Source organism: Suricata suricatta, chromosome 12 (assembly GCF_006229205.1).
Source record: "Suricata suricatta isolate VVHF042 chromosome 12, meerkat_22Aug2017_6uvM2_HiC, whole genome shotgun sequence".
Taxonomy (NCBI): Eukaryota; Metazoa; Chordata; class Mammalia; order Carnivora; family Herpestidae; genus Suricata; species Suricata suricatta.
The window spans coordinates 19,114,224-19,131,063 of record NC_043711.1 but is presented as its reverse complement, the minus strand read 5'-3'; the positions used below and the strand labels follow the sequence as shown (position 1 = coordinate 19,131,063).

Here is a 16,840-nt window from a genome sequence, read left to right as displayed (position 1 = left end):
CCAGGGGGAGCGGAGGAGGGAGAGAGAGTTGGGGAGGGAGAGGGATGCAAAACTTGAGAGACTATTGAATGCTGAGAATGAACTGAGGGTTGAAGGGGAAGGGGGAAGGGGGAAAAGAGGTGGTGGTGATGGTGGAGGGCACTTAAGGGGAAGAGCACTGGGTGTTGTATGGAAAACAATCTGACAATAAAATATTATGGAAAAAAATATGCTCTCACATATGTTCAAATTTGAACACAAATGCACAAATATTTACACATGTGCACAGACACATGGACATGCACACCACACACACACACACCTAGCTGGACCCAGAACCTCTCTCCCTGAGCCCCACCTAAAAATCTGATCCAAGATCTCAGAGCCTTGGAGGAAGCCTTGTGATCTGGAAACTTCTGCAGCTTGGAGACTGGAGAAGGATCCTCCCTCTGGAGGTGACTGGTTTGGGCCAGGTGAGCCCAAAGCTGAGAAAGATCTCATTCTCGAGAAGCAGGGTGCCACTCAAAAGAAGAGCACTGGGCAGCTGAGGGTGGCTTCTGGTCCCAGCCAAAGTTATCTTAGTGTATGCTGTGGTTGCTGAGATAGATTATTTTCTAAAAATGGAATTAGATTACACTTGTTCTAAACATTTTATAATTGTATTTTCAACTGATCTCTTTTTAATTAAATTTTAATTGCATAAGTAAAACTTGTTTGTTAGAATAAATTCGAACCATTGGGAAATGTAAAAAGCAAGCACTGGTGATGCCTCTCCCCTTGCAGTCTCCATAACCAATGCCAATGCTTACAAAACCACACACATTTCTCACATAGGTCCATCATAGACAGATGTTTTGCAACTGTTCATTTAACCCAAGAGAGTTAGAACATGTGGTTTCCCTTAGCTTCTCATTTACCAGCAACCACCTGCACGCTGATGGGAGAATTCAGTATTTGGGATGGATGGGCAAGGGCAAGGGTGGGTTCATGGTGGCACACTTGATACACACAGCCCTCCATCGTAGCTGAATGTCGAAGGAGTCTAGGGCCGAGGCTCTTGAAATAGGTTACAGTAGTGAAGAGGTCCAGTGAGTGTGAGGAGAGGGGGAGAAGGCTAAATATACCCTCTAAATATACACACATACACACATACACGTGTGAACTGTCCTATAGGGGGAGGAGAGGCTGCAAATGATGAGAGTAGAGAGACCAAGTAAGCCAGACTTTGAGGAAGGCACTGCTGTGTAGCATTGTGACTGACCCCTCTTGTGACTATTCTGAGAAGAAGCAGGGAGATCCAGCAGCAAGGCCAGTCCCTGGAGTGCAGGGAGGGGTTATCCTGGAATATGGAAATTTGTCAAGTGAAACCATGAGAGACTCACCACTGGGTGGCGATGTGGGCCTAGTATTTCGACCAGGAGTGTGTAAACAGCGACAGGAGAGGTGTAATGAGTTGGACACAGGGACCCACAATACCTGAGGCCAAACAGGGGCACATCACATACTGTACACAGAGGTGAGGTGAATAACTGTCAAATTCACAAAATTTGGCTGCAGGGAAAAACCCTTAGAGCCCTTTAATTTAACACACAGAACGGCATAATCACTGACCTCTGTAAGGGAGCTTTCAAGGAGACACCCCCTGTGCTCTGACATTGGCCTAGAGGCAGGAAGCTTCACCGTGGACCTTAAAGCTGGATCTTGAAGGATGCCCAGAAGTTGTTAGGTCAAGGCACCTAGAGAGGATGGTGGGTAGGGGGAACTGGGATCTAAGCCCCAAGTTACCACTTGCCAGCTGTGAGATCTAGGGTACATTTTAACTTCTCTGTGCATCAGTCTCTTCAACTGTAAAGAGGGCACAATATATAGTGGTTAGACAATGAAATGAGGCTGGAAATCGCTGAGAGCACCTGGCACATACTAAATGTTCAGTAAAGTACTCACAGTTAGAGGGAAGACAGAGTCTTGAGGTAGAGAACTTGGGATTTGACCCCATAGAGATTCAGGTGCCCAGGTTCAAATCCTAGTTCTGTTGCGTGGCAGCTTGAAGCCTCTTTGTCTTCATAATAATGGAGTGGTAGACAGTTTCTACCGAAGAGATTGCACCCTACATTAGTGCCCCATGCTATGGTCTCCCAGTGCCCAGGCCATCAAGTGAGTAATGAGGTCTCCACACTTGCCCCCATCCCAAGATTGGGATGTGCCTTCTCCCCCATCTCTTTCAGAGAAAACATTCTCGCCTGGATCCTTTTGGCTGTGATGGATCCTTGACCCCCTCGGACCCTCTCGGATCTGATGTCCCCCTTTGTGCCCCTCCCCTCTTCTCAAGTCCTTCTCTAAAGCCCACCCCATGCCACCAGTTTCCCCACCACCGCACACAGAGTCCGAGGATCCACGTGAGGCCCACAGGGGGCGCTTGCACACTGGAGAGACTGCCTAGCGGAAGCCACTAGCTGGGAGGACAGGCCTAAGACCCTACCCTCACGCTGGCACCAATTCTACAGAGATAGAGGAGTCTGTCCCGAACGACGTGGAATGCCCGAAAGAAGTCTGGGCTCGGGTGGGGAGAACCCCTGCCCCGCTCTGGCCTTCTCGCACCCGGTTTTTCCGTAGTGGTCTCTAGGTCACGCTCTACTGGCTCGTTTGTCCGCCTCGGATCTCAAAACTGCAATTGGCCCGCCCCGGCCATTCGGCTCCGCCTCCCGAACTGCGATTGGTCGGTGCGTGAAGCCCCGCCCCATTTTCCTGGAAAGTTCTTGGAAATCTGTCAAAGGTGTTTCCTTTAGCGGCCCTCAGCCTACACTGTGAGCCAGCGCCCCCTCCCGCGCCCCTCCCCGGCCCGGCAGCACTGCCGACGGTTCTAGGAAGACGTCGCTTCCGGGAAGGGCTGGGACACAGAGGACAAAAGATTAGGCGACTCGCCCCGCCCCACCCTCCCGACCCGCCCCTAGCGCCCTCCCGGCCCGCCCGCGCCTTGGCCTCTCAGTCCAAGCCCGCCGCCGGTGCGCCCCGGGAGCCTGCCTTACGAGTGAGACCTGCGCCCACTGGTTCCCTCCAGCCGCCGCCGTCCGGCTGAGCCCCAGCTCCGGAGCTGCCGCTGCCGCTGCCGGGACATGGTCCTCTGCGTTCAGGGGTAAGCGCAGCTCGCGGTCCCCGCAGCGCCACGGCGCCCGGTATTCATTCGGGAGAGTACCTCGTGCTAGTTGCCGGCTATTGAGAGGGCTTGACGAGTCGGAGATGACCGACTGCGGAAAGACCTCAGGGTGACAACAGGGAATGGTGACAACACCGTCACCACCCCTATACCCACTGTGGGTAGTGAAACTGGGGGTCGCCTGGCGACCGTAGGAGCCCCGGGTAGCCTAAGTTCTGGCTAAAGCAGCTGAACGCCCGCGGAGTTCGCACTCCAAGTCGTGGTTCACCTGCCCAGACACCCTTCTGGGCCCTGAGCGCTATACCCTAGCCTGCTGGCCACAGGGCCTACTGCTGACCTTAGGTTAGCCCCTGCCCCTCTCTGTCCTCACTGTTCAGCCATGGGCTAGCAATTAGGCTTTTCTTGGGAAGCCAGTTTGAGATCCTTGCCTCCCCCCACGTTGCCACCTGCTGATCAGTAGGTCTTGGAAGAGCCTGAATTTGGTCTGATTTTTCCCTGTGGTACCCCCACAATTGCCTCACCCCTCCTCAGCCCAGTCTGAGATCCTAATGTGAGGACTTGACTCCTGCCTCCGTTCTCCAACTTTCCTCAAAGACTAGGATGGTGTGGAGGCTGATAAGACAGAGTCTTGGCCTCATTTGAACATTCTTAGTGCATTCCTTCCACCTCAGCATCCCCTTCAACAGTGGGTCTGATACTCTCCAGACTGACTTGACAGGAACTCAAAGCTCCGGAGAGTGAGAAAGAAGATAGGAGTAGCACTCCACACCCAGGGAGAGCTGGGTGGCCCAGTGGCTGTTGTTATCAGAACTGGCATAGTACCAAGTGAAGAAGGGTATAAGGTGGGGCAAGACTGAAGTGCCCCTTGCTCTGAGCAGTTCTGCTACCAGGGAGGAAACCTGGGGGTGCCAGGAAGACTGGACTACCATACTTCTCCCTGGCTGTCTCCAGCATCTCCCTCCTCTGAATTTTGGGACTCCTGAACCACCCCCCCACACCCTGCCCTCCAGATGCCCCCAGTTCTGAAGTCCCACATTCCCTTTTCACTTTGTTCCAGCTAAAGGCCCCTGGGAACCTCAGGGCCAGTGTTGGGTATCAAGGAGCAAGATTTTTAAGACCTCCACACACAGCCACAAACCAGCTGGTGCCCTCCTGGGGTGGAGGCAGAGATTCCCAAATGTAGGTTTGGGCTGCCAGCTTTGCTTGAGGGGGTCCACCCTCATGGCTGAGTTTGTCCCACTAGCATGTGTCCCCAGGCAGGACTCCCAGTCTGGGCTCCACAACAGGCTCCACAACAGGTAAAACAGGCACACACAGGCACAGGCCACCCACACCTGGAACACACAAGCCATCGCCCCTGCCATGATGACAGCTCTAGACACACCCCTCCTCAGATACACTCACCAGGAGCTGCGGGGACCAATACAGCTTCTTACACACCCAGATACCATGTTGACCCTAGAAGTGCCCACGCCCACAAGTGCTCTGCTAAGCTATCTGGACATGGCCACCCCCAGATGCTCTGGCCTGACTGGCTAGCCTGAGCTGAGCTTTGGGCCCCAGCAGGCAGGCCACCAGCTAGTTCCTTGGAACTTGGCCTCCACCTCCCCCAGTAGGATTCCAGAGCTCCCACAGTGCACCCAGAGTGGGTATGGAAAAGTATTAAACAAACTTTGGTGTGCCAGAGTCTTGTGGTCTCTGTTCCCAATTTGTTAAAATCTTCTAATGCTCACCTATAACTTATGCTATCAGATCTGGCTCTTCTGCCTGCGTCCTGCCAAGGCTTCTGCCTACCTCATCCTGCCTCATAAGCAATCTCTGGCACAGTTTACCCATGCTCTCATCTCTGCCTGGAGTGCCCTCCCCCATTCCTTCCTTTGGCCTCGCAGATTCAGCTCAGCAACAGGCAGACCTCGACTCCCCCATGACACCCTTTGCATTTATGACTTTGGGTTATAAGTTCTCCTTGAAGGCAAGGCCCATGGTTTCATTATCTTGGTGTCCTGAGGCCCAGCAGGGGACCAGACCCAGAACTGAGGCCTGAGGATGTATTTTCTGAGGAGTGAGGAAGGATCAGCAGTCTCTTCCTGGGAGCCAGAGCCATGACCTTCACTCCCTGGAAGACCCAGGATCACCATGCTGGGTGGCCTTCCCCTAGAGAAAATCAACTGCTCAGACTGGGGCTAGCTCAGCAACCTAACTCTAGTCACCCGACAAGATGGTGTAGCCAACCCCCTCAGGATCTGGGCTGGTAGCATCCCTCATTATGGGGTAGAGAAGCTGAACAGTCCTGGTGAACAGCAAGGTTTACATAAGATCATAGAGCCTCGTAGGACTGGCTTGCCAGGGTGGGATCTGGAATGTAGAATAAGTACTCTGCCCTGGGTGGGAGCGCCTGTTTATGGGAGGTGGGACTTCCTGGAACCTTTAGAGGCCACTGTCCACCCCAGACCCTTAACTGGGAGGAGCAGAAAACAGGATGGGAGTCTGACCTGTTTGGGGAGATTTCTCCAGCCTCTAAGCCCTGGCCAGTGTGGACCTTGGTCCCTCTGACAGATACGCCTATCTATGGGGAGGTAGCATATGGCCTTAGGCATCCTATCATAATTTTGGGGCCTCTCTGGAGTGCCCCATGAAGGCCCAGGCCATGGCTCAAGCAGAACCAGCACCATTTAAATCTAATCAGCCTACCTAAACCAACAAGGCACCAATGTGAGGCTTCTTTGTACTGGATCCTACCATTGGCAGGGACATCAGTTGTCCATTGTGAGCTAGAAATCCTATAGGACGTGATCTGTGTTGTCAGTTGGTGCAAAGTAGAGAGACTAATTAATGTTCAATAAATGCAGGAAGGTGGAGAAGTCTCTTTCAAAAAAGAATCAACATGTAGGGGAAGCCATCAAGCAGCCTTTTGTAATGACAACTGAGAGGCGGGGTAATGATCTCATTGAGCCCATGAGTGGGCAGAGGGGAAACTGAGGCTCATCGTGAGACAGACTGGCCAGAGGTCATAAAGCTGGTCTGGGGTATAGGGGGGTCTCTGGTAACAGGGAGGACATAGGGCCTCCACTCACTGCCCATCCACCCACTTCTAGACCTTGTTCTTTGCTGGCTGTGGAGCGGATCGGGCAGCAGCCCCTGTGGACCCAGTCCCTGGAGCTGCCCGAACCAGCTATGCAGCCTTTGCCTGCTGGGTCCTTCCTGGAGGAGGTGGCAGAGGAGACCCCAGCACAGCCAGAGAGTGAACCCAAAGTGCTGGACCCTGAGGAGGATCTGCTATGCATAGCCAAGACCTTCTCTTACCTTCGGGAATCTGGTGAGTTCGAGGAGGGAAGCAGGCCTTGTCCTGGGAAGTCCAATGGGGAAAGTTTAGCTCTGTCTGTTGAGTCTCATTTGAGAGATGCGACCCTACCTGCGAGAGTCTGATGGGGTAGGTACAGTCCTCCCCATGGAAGTGTAAAGGGGGAGGCAGAGTCCTGCCCTGCCCTATATTGGTGCGCCCAACTAAATTCCACTATGACTAGTCTCTTGGCCCTCTCTCCACTTGCCTAGGCTGGTATTGGGGTTCCATTACGGCCAGTGAGGCCCGACAACACCTGCAGAAGATGCCAGAGGGCACGTTCCTAGTACGTGACAGCACCCACCCCAGCTACCTATTCACTCTGTCGGTCAAAACCACCCGAGGCCCTACCAACGTGCGCATTGAGTATGCCGACTCCAGCTTCCGCCTGGACTCCAACTGCCTGTCCAGGCCACGCATCCTGGCCTTCCCAGATGTGGTCAGCCTTGTGCAGCACTATGTGGCCTCCTGTGCTGCTGACACCCGAAGTGACAGCCCTGACCCTGCGCCCACCCCGGCCCTGCCTACCCCTAAGGAAGATGCATCTGGTGACCCAGCACTGCCTGCCCCTGCAGTCACCGCTGTGCATCTAAAACTGGTGCAGCCCTTTGTGCGCAGAAGCAGTGCCCGCAGCCTGCAGCACCTGTGCCGCCTTGTCATCAACCGTCTGGTGGCTGATGTAGACTGCCTGCCACTGCCCCGGCGCATGGCTGACTACCTCCGACAGTACCCCTTCCAGCTCTGACCCGGCTGAGCATCCGCCTCGCCTCACCCATCCATACCCTGGAGGGGACACAGGCCTCAGCTGGACTTGGGCTCCCGTCATCCCTCCTCCAGTTATCCTGGTGACTGCAAGCACATGACAGCTGGACCAGAGAGAGTCGGCTTGAGCAAGGCTGGGGGTGAGAGGGAGAGAAAAGTGTCGCACAACTTGAAGGTCAACACTCCCAGCTCCCATGTGGCTCCATTATGGTGAGCCATGTGTCAGGAGAGAGGGAGACAGGCGGGACCTTGTCTCACCTTGTGGGTGAGGCCCAGGCTCCCACTTGCCTGCTGTGAGCTCCCGAACCATGTAGACTTTGCCGGCCCTGGTTTCTCAGTCCACTGGGTGGGGCAGGCCCCCTCCTTCCAACCAGCCTGTCTCAGGGAGGATGGTGGCAAGAGGAACTGAGGTTGACAGTGACAGTCCCTTGATGGGGGAACAGGCCAGACTGAGGGACTACAAAGTTATACAGTATTTATTTATTTATTCTCCTTGGGTTGATCTCAAGGTGAGCCAATCCCACCTCTGCCCTGAGCCCTGAGTGCTCTGGAGACCCCAGCTCTGCCCCAACTTCTCTGGTTCCTCCTGGTGGAGAGCCCCATCCTAAGACATGTTGCTGGACCCAAGGCAGTTCTGGGTATCCTGGCGCTGACCCATGCACCTGTGAGTGTGCACACCTTCTTCTGACCCCTAGCCCTGCTTTGGGAGGGCAGGTAAATGGACAAGAAAATGAAGCCAAAGTGTCAGTGCCCAGCAGAGCCCTCCACTCACTCCCTGTCAGGGCAGAGCCCTGTGTGCACAGAGCTGGTCTCGGTGGGGTGCCCGCCTGAGGGAGCCCAAGAAGCGGCGTGCTGGCACGAGGGCTGCTGCTTCAGCTCTGCCGGGTCAGCTTTCTGCCCAGGAAGGTGCCTGCACACAAGAGGGGAAGAAATATCTATCTGATAAGACTTTATAAAATAAGTATTATAACAAGCAAAACCCAGTTTGGTAGTCTTTTTTCTTCCACTGATTTTTCTGTACTGACAATAAAATTATACTTTTCATTTAAGGAGACCTTAGTGGGACCTTTTTTGAGTTCTTACACAATTTTTTCCCTTTAACATTATTTTCCCCCACTTTATATCTGGATCAGCCAGGGCCCAGTGACCTTATGTGTCTGAGCAGGCCCTGCTAGGGGACCAGCTGAAGAGTCAGGGGAGTGAGGGGGTACAGGAAGCAGCCTTCCTTTCTCGTTACCTCTTGCTCCCCTTGGAGGATGGGAGGCAGGGAGGTGAAGGCCAGCTAGACTGCCTGCAGGGTCATTGACCAGGTCACTGCCAGGTGGGGGATGGTGGCAGAGGAATGCCAGACCGGAGAGATGTGTAAACAGGAGATGTCAATTAAAGACTGGAGGTGGAAAATGCTGGGAAATGGGTGCTGTGGGGGCACCCACTCCTGGGGGCAGTGTCTTTTGAGAGGAGGAGACAGCGAGTCATTCCAGTGAGAAGGTACAGGGAGTGCAAGGGCACCAGGGCGTGACTGGGAAGGTCATATTTTCTACCAACCACAAGGAGGTCTGGGGAAGAGTCATGCTGTGCAGTGGGGCAGAACAGTGGAGTTGGGGGTAGCAGCCAGTAAGCTGGCAGGGTCTGGCCTGATGTGGGACCTGGTGCGGTTCTGGCAGAGGCCAGATGGGGTTAGGGGACCCTCTCCTCTCACTCAGGGCCCTACATAACAGAAGTAGATGGAAGAGCAATTAAAATGAAAACTCTCCATTATCTGACGGTCTGACTTTGTAATATAAATTCCACTGTGTCCTGAAATTTTTTGCTCCTTCACTTGAATAACTCACAGGAAAGCTCCTCTGAAACTCATTCATAGCCTTTTAACTCTTATTTTAGAAATAGTCCTAACTTTCCTGTTTTCTTGGGCCTTAGATGATTAGAAGAGACAAATGCTGGCAGATTGAAAGCAGGAAGGTATAAGGACTGATATGTTGATGACAAGGAGAAGGCAGGAAGGGATAAAAAGCAAGAGCATTATGAGCATGGAGATAGTTATGGCAAAGACTACAGCTGATACTTGATGTGAGTGAGTAAGAGGTGAGCGAAGGCTGACTTTACTGGGACTAATTCCCAGGCCCAGGTGCCCAGCCTGGCACGTGCTCTGTCCCTGGCTGCAGAGCCCAACAGCACGCCTCCTCCAGGTCACCATGACCCTGCCAGGGGTGTCTGCTGTTCCTCATTGCTTCAGCCTGGATCTCAGCCCCTTTGTAACTTCCAAAGTGCCTGAGGCGACCCCTCTATCTGCTCCACCCACAAATCTAAGTCACCCAATGGGTGAGTAGTAGACACAGAAGGGCCAGAGGTAGGGTGTTCCCCACTTGGTACCATGGCCTGGACAGAAAACTGCTATAGCAAGAGAAAGCCCACAAACTCTCCAGGGGGAGAGGTGTCTCAGTGCCTGCCAGGTGCTGGCAATGGACAACAGCTTTGCACCTCATGTACTGCTCACCACAACCATGTGACTGGGTCTAAATACGACCCATACTCCATAGATGAGAAAACTGAGGCCCTGAGGGTACAAGGCACTGGCTGAGGAAGTGAGGTACAGAGCAGAGCTTACTTTGTGGGGTCCTGCCTGCCTGTCCCTGGGCTGCTACGTGAGATGGCAAGGACAGGCATCTGAAGTTGACAGCCTGCAGGCAAGTTGATCTTAGATGCTCGTTTTATCCTCCTATGTCCCTGCCTGCTAGGGTCTCTGGATCAGACATTGGTCTGGTCAACAGGGTTTGTCCCCCTCACCTTTGCTTCAGCCCAAGCCAGGGTCCAGGTCTTGCCTGGGGAGGGGCTGCCAGATACTTCTGACACGTGATATTTTTCTGCTTCAATCTTTTCTTGTCTCCCTATCAGGAGAGCGAGTGGTGCCTGCCCAGAATAGGGACAGTAGAGAGCATGTCATCAGGCCCAAACCCAAGTCAGAGATGCAGCCTCACAGAAGCTGAAAACCCTCTGGTCAGTGCAATCACCGCTAGGTGGTTGCAGGTTAGTACGGGGAGCATGCCCTGCCAGCCCTGGCCAGGGAGAAATAGAGAAGCCATCTGGCTGGGTGTGTAGGGCCCTGCACAATATACAAACAATAAGTGATGGTAACCCCCCATTGGTTAAGTCCTTTACTAGCACACCTGCTTCTCAGGCCCCACCTGGGCCAGGCCCCATCTGGGCCTTGGGGACACAAGAGGGACACAGTCCCCCTCCTCGTGGGGATCCTGGGCTGGTATGTAAGAGACAATAAATAAATGAGCAAATGGCACTCAGGACAAGTCTTAAGAGTGTAAAGAAAGCAAAGCAGAGGGGACAGGGCAGAGAGTAGCTTTGGGTGTGATGACACTGCTGCAGAAAGCTCTGGGGCCACTGAACCGGGACACCTGAGTGAAGAGCAGCAGCTGGCTATACAGACAACATAGGAAAAAGACATCCAGGGAGAGGGAACTGCCAGTACCATGGCCCTAAGCAAGAACAAACCTGGTATGATCAGGACAAAGAAGTCCAGAATGGCTGTCCAGAAGGGCTGAGGAGACAGAGGAAGGGTGGAAGAGCAGAGGGGGCACGTGGTGGAGGGCCTCCTCAGAGTTTAGCAGGGAAATGCTATGATCCTGTGTTCATTTCTCAGCGGTGAACCTGTCAGCTGGGTGGGGGATGGCCTCTGACAGGGCCAGGGGATAGGAAGCTGGAAAGGAGGCTGAGAGGTACAGGCTATGGCAGGGGAGGTTTGGTGGGGAGCAGGAGGCGAGGACCGCAGCCTGGGGATCCTGGGCAGAGTTTATGCCCCAGGACTTCGTGGTGCAGCCTTGAACACCAGCAGAGCTGTCCCCATTTACAACAGAAGTAAAGCACAGAGAGAAGTGCTGTTTTTTTCTCAAGGTCACACAGCTTGTGAGGGGCAGAGCCAGGGTTCAAACCTTTATTCGAGAGCTTGTTGGTACAACCACTGTTCTGCTCTGCCACCCAGGGGCTGACATACTAAAGCCTTGGCAGCTGAAGGGTGCCGAGGGTACCCAGAAAGGAAGGAAGGGGTCAGGAGCGCTTTCTGGAGGAGGCGGCGGAGGCAGGGGGTGTAGGCTGTGCCCAGAGGATTCCACCAGGCCATGAGGAGGTGGGTTTGGAGGATGATTCTATACGGTGCCCCTCACTAGACTCACCCTTCTGGAATGACTTTGGAACAGAGATACCACTAGGTCATCCAGGTTCCTCTTGTCAGTGAGGTCTTGCTGGGATGTTTCTCTCATGATCCCCAAGTGTCCTAACACCCCCTGGATCATGGGTGCCCCTGTATCTGGGCTCAGCTTTTAATCTGCCAACTGAGCAAACCTCGCTGAGCCAAAGCTGAATGCCAGTCTGAATAGAGCTGAGGGCAGGGCTGGGCTGCTTGCTCGCTCAGAGGGGAACGCTCTCACCCTGCAGAGCTGCCCACGGTGAAGTGCAGGGGCAGGCGCTTGAAGTAAGTCCGGAACCAAGAAAGCAGGAGAGGATTCTGGGGACCTCGCACAGGACCTTTCCTCCAGGAGAAGTAAGGCCTGTGCAGGCCTACGCAGTCTCCTCACACCAACCTGCTAGACCAGTTTTAATATAAAGCAGGTTCAAGCTTTGCCAGAAACTCTACAACCTCTCATGGTGAGTGAGTTCTCATCGCCCCAACTGCATGGTATGGGCCTTCTTCCCCAGCTTAGGCCACACAGCCAGCTGTCCGAGGGGCCATTGCAATGGTCACCCTTGGGCGGTAGGCTGAGCCTCCCACATCTGAGACTCAGGAAGAAAAGACCCCTGGAGGTTTTATCCTGGCTAGCTACCCCCTACACCCTGGTTTTACCCCAACCTCCCCTCTAGTCTGGATTGTATGCTGTGTACTTGGTTCTGGGGAATCACAGACCCTGAGAGGATTCCTGGCTGTGAAGTGAGGAGAGTGACAGCACCTCCCTCAGAGGGGACATGAGGAGCCCAGGAGGGTTAATGAGGCGATGCTGAGGAGAGCCTGATGGGGTTCAATCTGGCAGCTGCTGTAGCTGTCACTGTAACTGTCTCTGTCCATTGTTCTCATCTTTTTTGACAGGTGGGCTGGGCAGATATTGATGTCTGCTTAGGTCCCCCTTGGGGCTGGAGGTGGGCTGGAACCACCTGGAGCTATAAGCAGCCCCTCTCCCCATCCTCTGCCCTCCAAGCCCAGCCCTCTGCCCTCATGTGTCATTTACCAACAATCTTGGGTTCTGGTCCTAGTGCACAGACCCTTTGGTCTAGTTTCTGCATAGTCTGGGATGGACATAAAGCCAGCCCAACCTTCTAGCAACTGCTCTCACAATGACAATAAAGACTAGGCCATCTGCCACCCTTGCCCCACACCCAGGGGGTGGTCTCCCTCAGGCCTGTTCCTCTCCCAGCCCTCAGTGGTCTGTACTCTCAGAGGCTTGAGCTACAAGTGATGCAGGTGAGTGGGGGAGGTGCCTCTGGGTCTGCCCCATTTCAAAGATGCAAGCCTGAAACCTAGAGAGGCGATGTATCTTGTCCATAGTCATCAAGAGAGGAAGTGGACATATAGGGTTAGAGCCCAGGACTTTGAGTCCCAGGCCAGGGCTTGTCCCCAGCCCCTTAGAACTCTTGAACTGGAGTCAGATGCCTGCTAGCTGGCAACTTGAAAAGCCTGGTTCATGGCCTCTCAAACTCCCCATGTCTAGATCCAGACTCTTCACTACCCCCTAGATATACCTCCACTGTCCCCCCATCTTGGAGACAACCCCCACATTCACATCCCCATGTCCATCCATCTTGCCCCTTGTCCCTCTCAAGCCACCTTCCTGCTGCTCCCTGGCTGCTTTGCCCAGATCTAGCCTCATTCACTCACTCACCTGGACCATCCTGATGGCTTCCTCAGTCCTACTGCCATCTTGAGTGAGGTGCTCACAAACCCAACTTTGCCCCGCCTTCCCCACTTAGTGATATTCACAGGCTCCCCCTCCCCAACCATATCGTGCCTGTGCCTTACCCCAGGTTTCAGGATATGGCTTCCAAAACTGCCAAGCCATTCCATTCTCTTCCCTGTTAACAGCCTAACACTGTATCATTCATGTGAGAATGTCCAAGGCAAACTCTTATTCATCCTTCAAAGCCCAACTCAAATGCCCCTTTTCTGAGCAGCCTTCCCTAATGACCCCAGCATTTATTCCTGTCTGCTTTAGACACCTACTGTATCCTGGGTAATCTCCCTGGAGCCTGAGTTTTCCCAAGTGTCTCCAGCCTGGAGAGGAGAAACACCCAATAACAGATTCAAAACAGCCATTCTTTGGCTTCTTATGAAATATCTCACACACACATACACAAATACACAAATACACACACACACACACCATACTTCCCATGAAAGTCCCCTGGGGATATCTTTGAAGTGGCAAATCAGCCAAATTGAAAGCAATAGATAAGCAGGGTTCAAATCTCAGCTCCAAAATCATTCTGGGACTCCGGGCAAATAGTTTAACTTCTAGAAGCCTTAGTTTCTCCATATACTAGAAATACTGGCAGTGCCCATGCCTCAGGGTAGTTGGAGAATGGCTGGATCTGGCTTTGGGGTAACATGGAGTAAGTGGGATTATGCTCACCTATGAGCAGGAGGAGATGAGGCAGGCCTGGAGCAGGAGGAGCTTTTTGGCGTGGCCAAAGCCTTATGCTTAATGGAAAGATAGTTGCTTCCATGACCCTGGAGTGGCTGAAGCAGGCAGGGCCCCGAGCACTACCAGTGGTCCCTGAAACCTGAGGGAACTAGGGACTGCCACGACTCCTCCAGGCAGTCCTCTAGAACAGTTCCACACACAGTCCCCCCAGCAAGACCCGCACTGGGGTGGTACTGCTGAACGGGGAGTGGTGCCCAGCAAAGGCTCCCCAGGCAGAGCCCTGTTCTGAGGACTCCCTTCAGCCAGCATCAGATGAGCCAGATGGGACTCCTTATGTCACCAGAGCTGGGCTCCTCCTCCATCAGAGGTGAGAATTTTACTTATAGTCTGGGTTGGGCCAAAGCTTTGTTCTTAAAAGTGCCTCTAGGTCCTCAGCCTCCTCCCAAAGAGCACTTCACTGCTCCCTACCCCCACCAGTCCCACTTCTAAGCAACAACACTATGAGTGTGTGTGTGTGTGTGTGTGTGTGTGTGTGTGTGTGTGTGTGAGTGTGTGTTGACCTTTCCACTTGGCCAACATTCCTTTGTTTTTCTCAGCTCTTTTGGGTAGACGGCCATGGCAGGAGGTGCTGTTAGGAGAGCAGATTCTCAGGAAACCTTTTTCCCAAAGCCCCAGAGACATGGAGCTCAAGGAGACACTGGAAAATGAAGCCCTATCGAGAAGAAAATGGGTTCCCAGGGCAGTTAGAGGAGTGTGGGTGAGAGACAAGGGTCTCTATGCAGAGAGCACTCTAACCTCAGGGTAGGTGCCTGTGGGGCCTGCCCCTGGGCATTATTGCCATTGCCTGATCAGCGTTGTCAGCCTGGCCAGCAAAGCTGGGTGATGCTGTGCAGGTTGCTTTATCTCTCTGAGACTTATATGTCTCAAAGAAGCCAAAGTCCTGGGTTTGCTGTCAGCTTGCGTGATCTCCCTACCCCAGGGGTCTCTATTGCTCTTTACCTCTTCACTTAGAGCCAGAGCAGCACGTCCCTGATTGGGGGCTGTGGGCTCTGGGGGCAGTAGCACCCTATCAGCACTTTGACAATCACCTCCTTTCTCTTCTGGGTCTCAAACCAGGGTGTGCTAGGCTCCAGAAGGATCCCTGGGACTTTCAGAGTGCAGTGAAGGTATGGTGTGGGCACCCCCACCCCCGCTGAGGTGTTTTCACTAGAATCGAAGCATAGCTGTGGCTGGAGGCCTCTTCCCAGGAAGAAAGAGCAGCGCGCCTCTTCCAAGAACTCAGAGGAGGCCCACAGGCAGGGGAGGGAGGAGCGGGGGAGTTAATTTTAAACCAAACAGCCTTCAACGCTTCTCAGGAACTGGTTGCTCAACGTGATCTGGCAGGTCCCAGGCGGGCAGGCAGGCCTGCTGCCAGCTCAGAGGTGGTGGGGGTGGAGGATTCGCCCCAGAGGAGAGGCCCAGTGACCTTGAGGGAAGTTGGGCCCTGTCCTTGTCCATGAATCTGGGCCTGTCACCCCAGATCCCCACCTACCTGACCTGATTTGCTGGAGTATGGGGTGAGGTGACTTCCTCTGTCCTAACCAGGCTAGGTGAAATTATAACAGGATTAATAATATAGATGTCATGTTCTTTCAAGGGCCCTAACACTGTCCCATACCTCACTCTTGGCTTAGAATCTTACACTTATATCCCCTGGCCTGTCCCTCTGGAGGTTATCTGATGAAGGCCTGCTATGGGGCCAGAGTAAGGCCTATGCCATTCGCCCCTGGGATGGGACTCGGGAATGCCAGGCTGGTGGTGGACCAAGGGATATGGAGAGTGAAGTTGCAGCAGCCAGCAGAATTTCTGGGTCCAAGGAGCAAGCCTCCTGTGTGAGCAGGGAGGCTCTGAGCTGAATTCACTGGGCTCACCTCCCCCACCCCGCCCCCCGGCCAACAAATGAAAGTGGGGGAAGGTCAAAGCGCCTTCACACTCACTGACCTCCTGGCTCCCTCTGGGCTGACAGTCTGGGCCCCCCTCCCAGTGTCTGGTTTCTGCAGAGGCTGCTTCCAGGGCACCCCATCCTCCATTACCTCCACCAGCTGCGCAATGAGACTCCAGCAGCCTGGGCGGGGCAAGGCCTGTGTTCTAGGAAAGGATCCTGAGCTAGCGCTGCCAGGAGCTGCAGTTCTTGGAATCAGCACTGCAGGGTGAGAGGACACTTCCTGGAACCTGCTGGCCACTCCAGGGAGAGAGGCTCAGAGGACAGGCAGTGAGTGACCTCGGTGAGGGGGAGGGGGTGCCGAGGACTCAGCTTTGGTCCTTGCCTCCAGGAAGCCCTACCTGACTGCTGGTGATTCCTGAGACTCTGCTGTCTCAGCACTAAGTCTGGCGGGCCCCAGGAGAGGCCTAGGTCGGGCACCGCCTCTGCAGTACCCAGCATCTAGACCAGGAATAGGCACAGAGTGGACAACCAGAAACAACTGGGAAAGGAGAGGGGGCCCAGGGGTGGGGGCAGCGTGCAGGTGTGGATACACCAGTAAAGGTGGGATCTGGGCACGAGTGTATTGCCCAGACCAGTGAGCAGCCAGGGTGTGAAGGGCTCAGGAGAGTAGCAGAGAGAGCAAGGCGGGGTCAGCAATGCCAGGCCTGCCTCACAGAGTCCTCCTTCCTGATGGACGGGCAGCCTCTGGCCAGAGATGCTATCACTCCTACAGGCCAGTCTTTTCCAACATGGCCTTTCCCTCAGATCCCTGTCCCGCAGTTGGGGTACAGGTCCCGGATTCAGAGTCAGACCATGTAGAGTAGTTCCAGCCCAACGCCCAGCTGTGCAGCCTAAAGCACACATTTGGCCAGTTAGAGTTTCAGCTTCCCTGCCTGGATCATGGGAGAAGATGCTACAGGGCCCCCAGGAAGCTATGGAAGCTATGACCTGGGTGTGGGACAGGGCTGGGGTCCAGCTACACTTCAAGGGTGTGGCTCAGTGTT

General features: G+C 54.1%; 2 protein-coding genes across 4 annotated transcripts in view; one reads left to right on the top strand and one right to left on the bottom strand.

Moving 5' to 3' along the window:
* The window catches only part of MAPKAPK3 (MAPK activated protein kinase 3), a 32,424-nt gene extending 29,799 nt beyond the window's left edge, over window positions 1-2,625 (bottom strand). Inside the window, exons 1-4 of one of the 2 annotated variants that reach the window (XM_029916719.1) lie at window positions 2,459-2,625; window positions 1,924-2,067; window positions 1,591-1,824; window positions 1,362-1,455 (exon numbers count right to left, since the gene is read on the bottom strand). The gene's annotated coding sequence lies outside the window, so the exon portion shown is untranslated. The remainder of the gene's footprint in view (window positions 1-1,361; window positions 1,456-1,590; window positions 1,825-1,923; window positions 2,068-2,458) is intronic. The other variant, XM_029916718.1, reaches the window with a different exon arrangement.
* Window positions 2,626-2,993: 368 nt separating this feature from the next.
* On the top strand, window positions 2,994-8,289 carry CISH (cytokine inducible SH2 containing protein). 2 transcript variants are annotated; one of them, XM_029917031.1, is made up of 3 exons: window positions 2,994-3,112; window positions 6,229-6,449; window positions 6,686-8,289. In XM_029917031.1, the coding sequence occupies exons 1-3, from the start codon at window positions 3,093-3,095 to the stop codon at window positions 7,216-7,218; spliced, it is 774 nt and encodes a 257-aa protein (XP_029772891.1). In that variant the 5' UTR covers window positions 2,994-3,092; the 3' UTR covers window positions 7,219-8,289. The 2 variants fall into 2 exon arrangements, with proteins under 2 accessions (XP_029772891.1, XP_029772892.1); XM_029917032.1 differs by lacking the exon at window positions 2,994-3,112 and adding an exon at window positions 3,128-4,525 and having other exon boundaries at window positions 6,225-6,449.
* The last annotated feature ends 8,551 nt before the right edge of the window (window positions 8,290-16,840 follow it).

Bases quoted from the DNA above. Each gene is read 5' to 3' on its own strand.
- CISH (XM_029917032.1), top strand. From the start codon at position 4,378: ATGTGTCCCCAGGCAGGACTCCCAGTCTGGGCTCCACAACAGGCTCCA. The intron at 4,526-6,224 runs AGATACACTCAC...ATCCACCCACTT, and splicing joins CTCTAGACACACCCCTCCTC to CTAGACCTTGTTCTTTGCTG. The intron at 6,450-6,685 runs GTGAGTTCGAGG...CCACTTGCCTAG, and splicing joins CTCTTACCTTCGGGAATCTG to GCTGGTATTGGGGTTCCATT.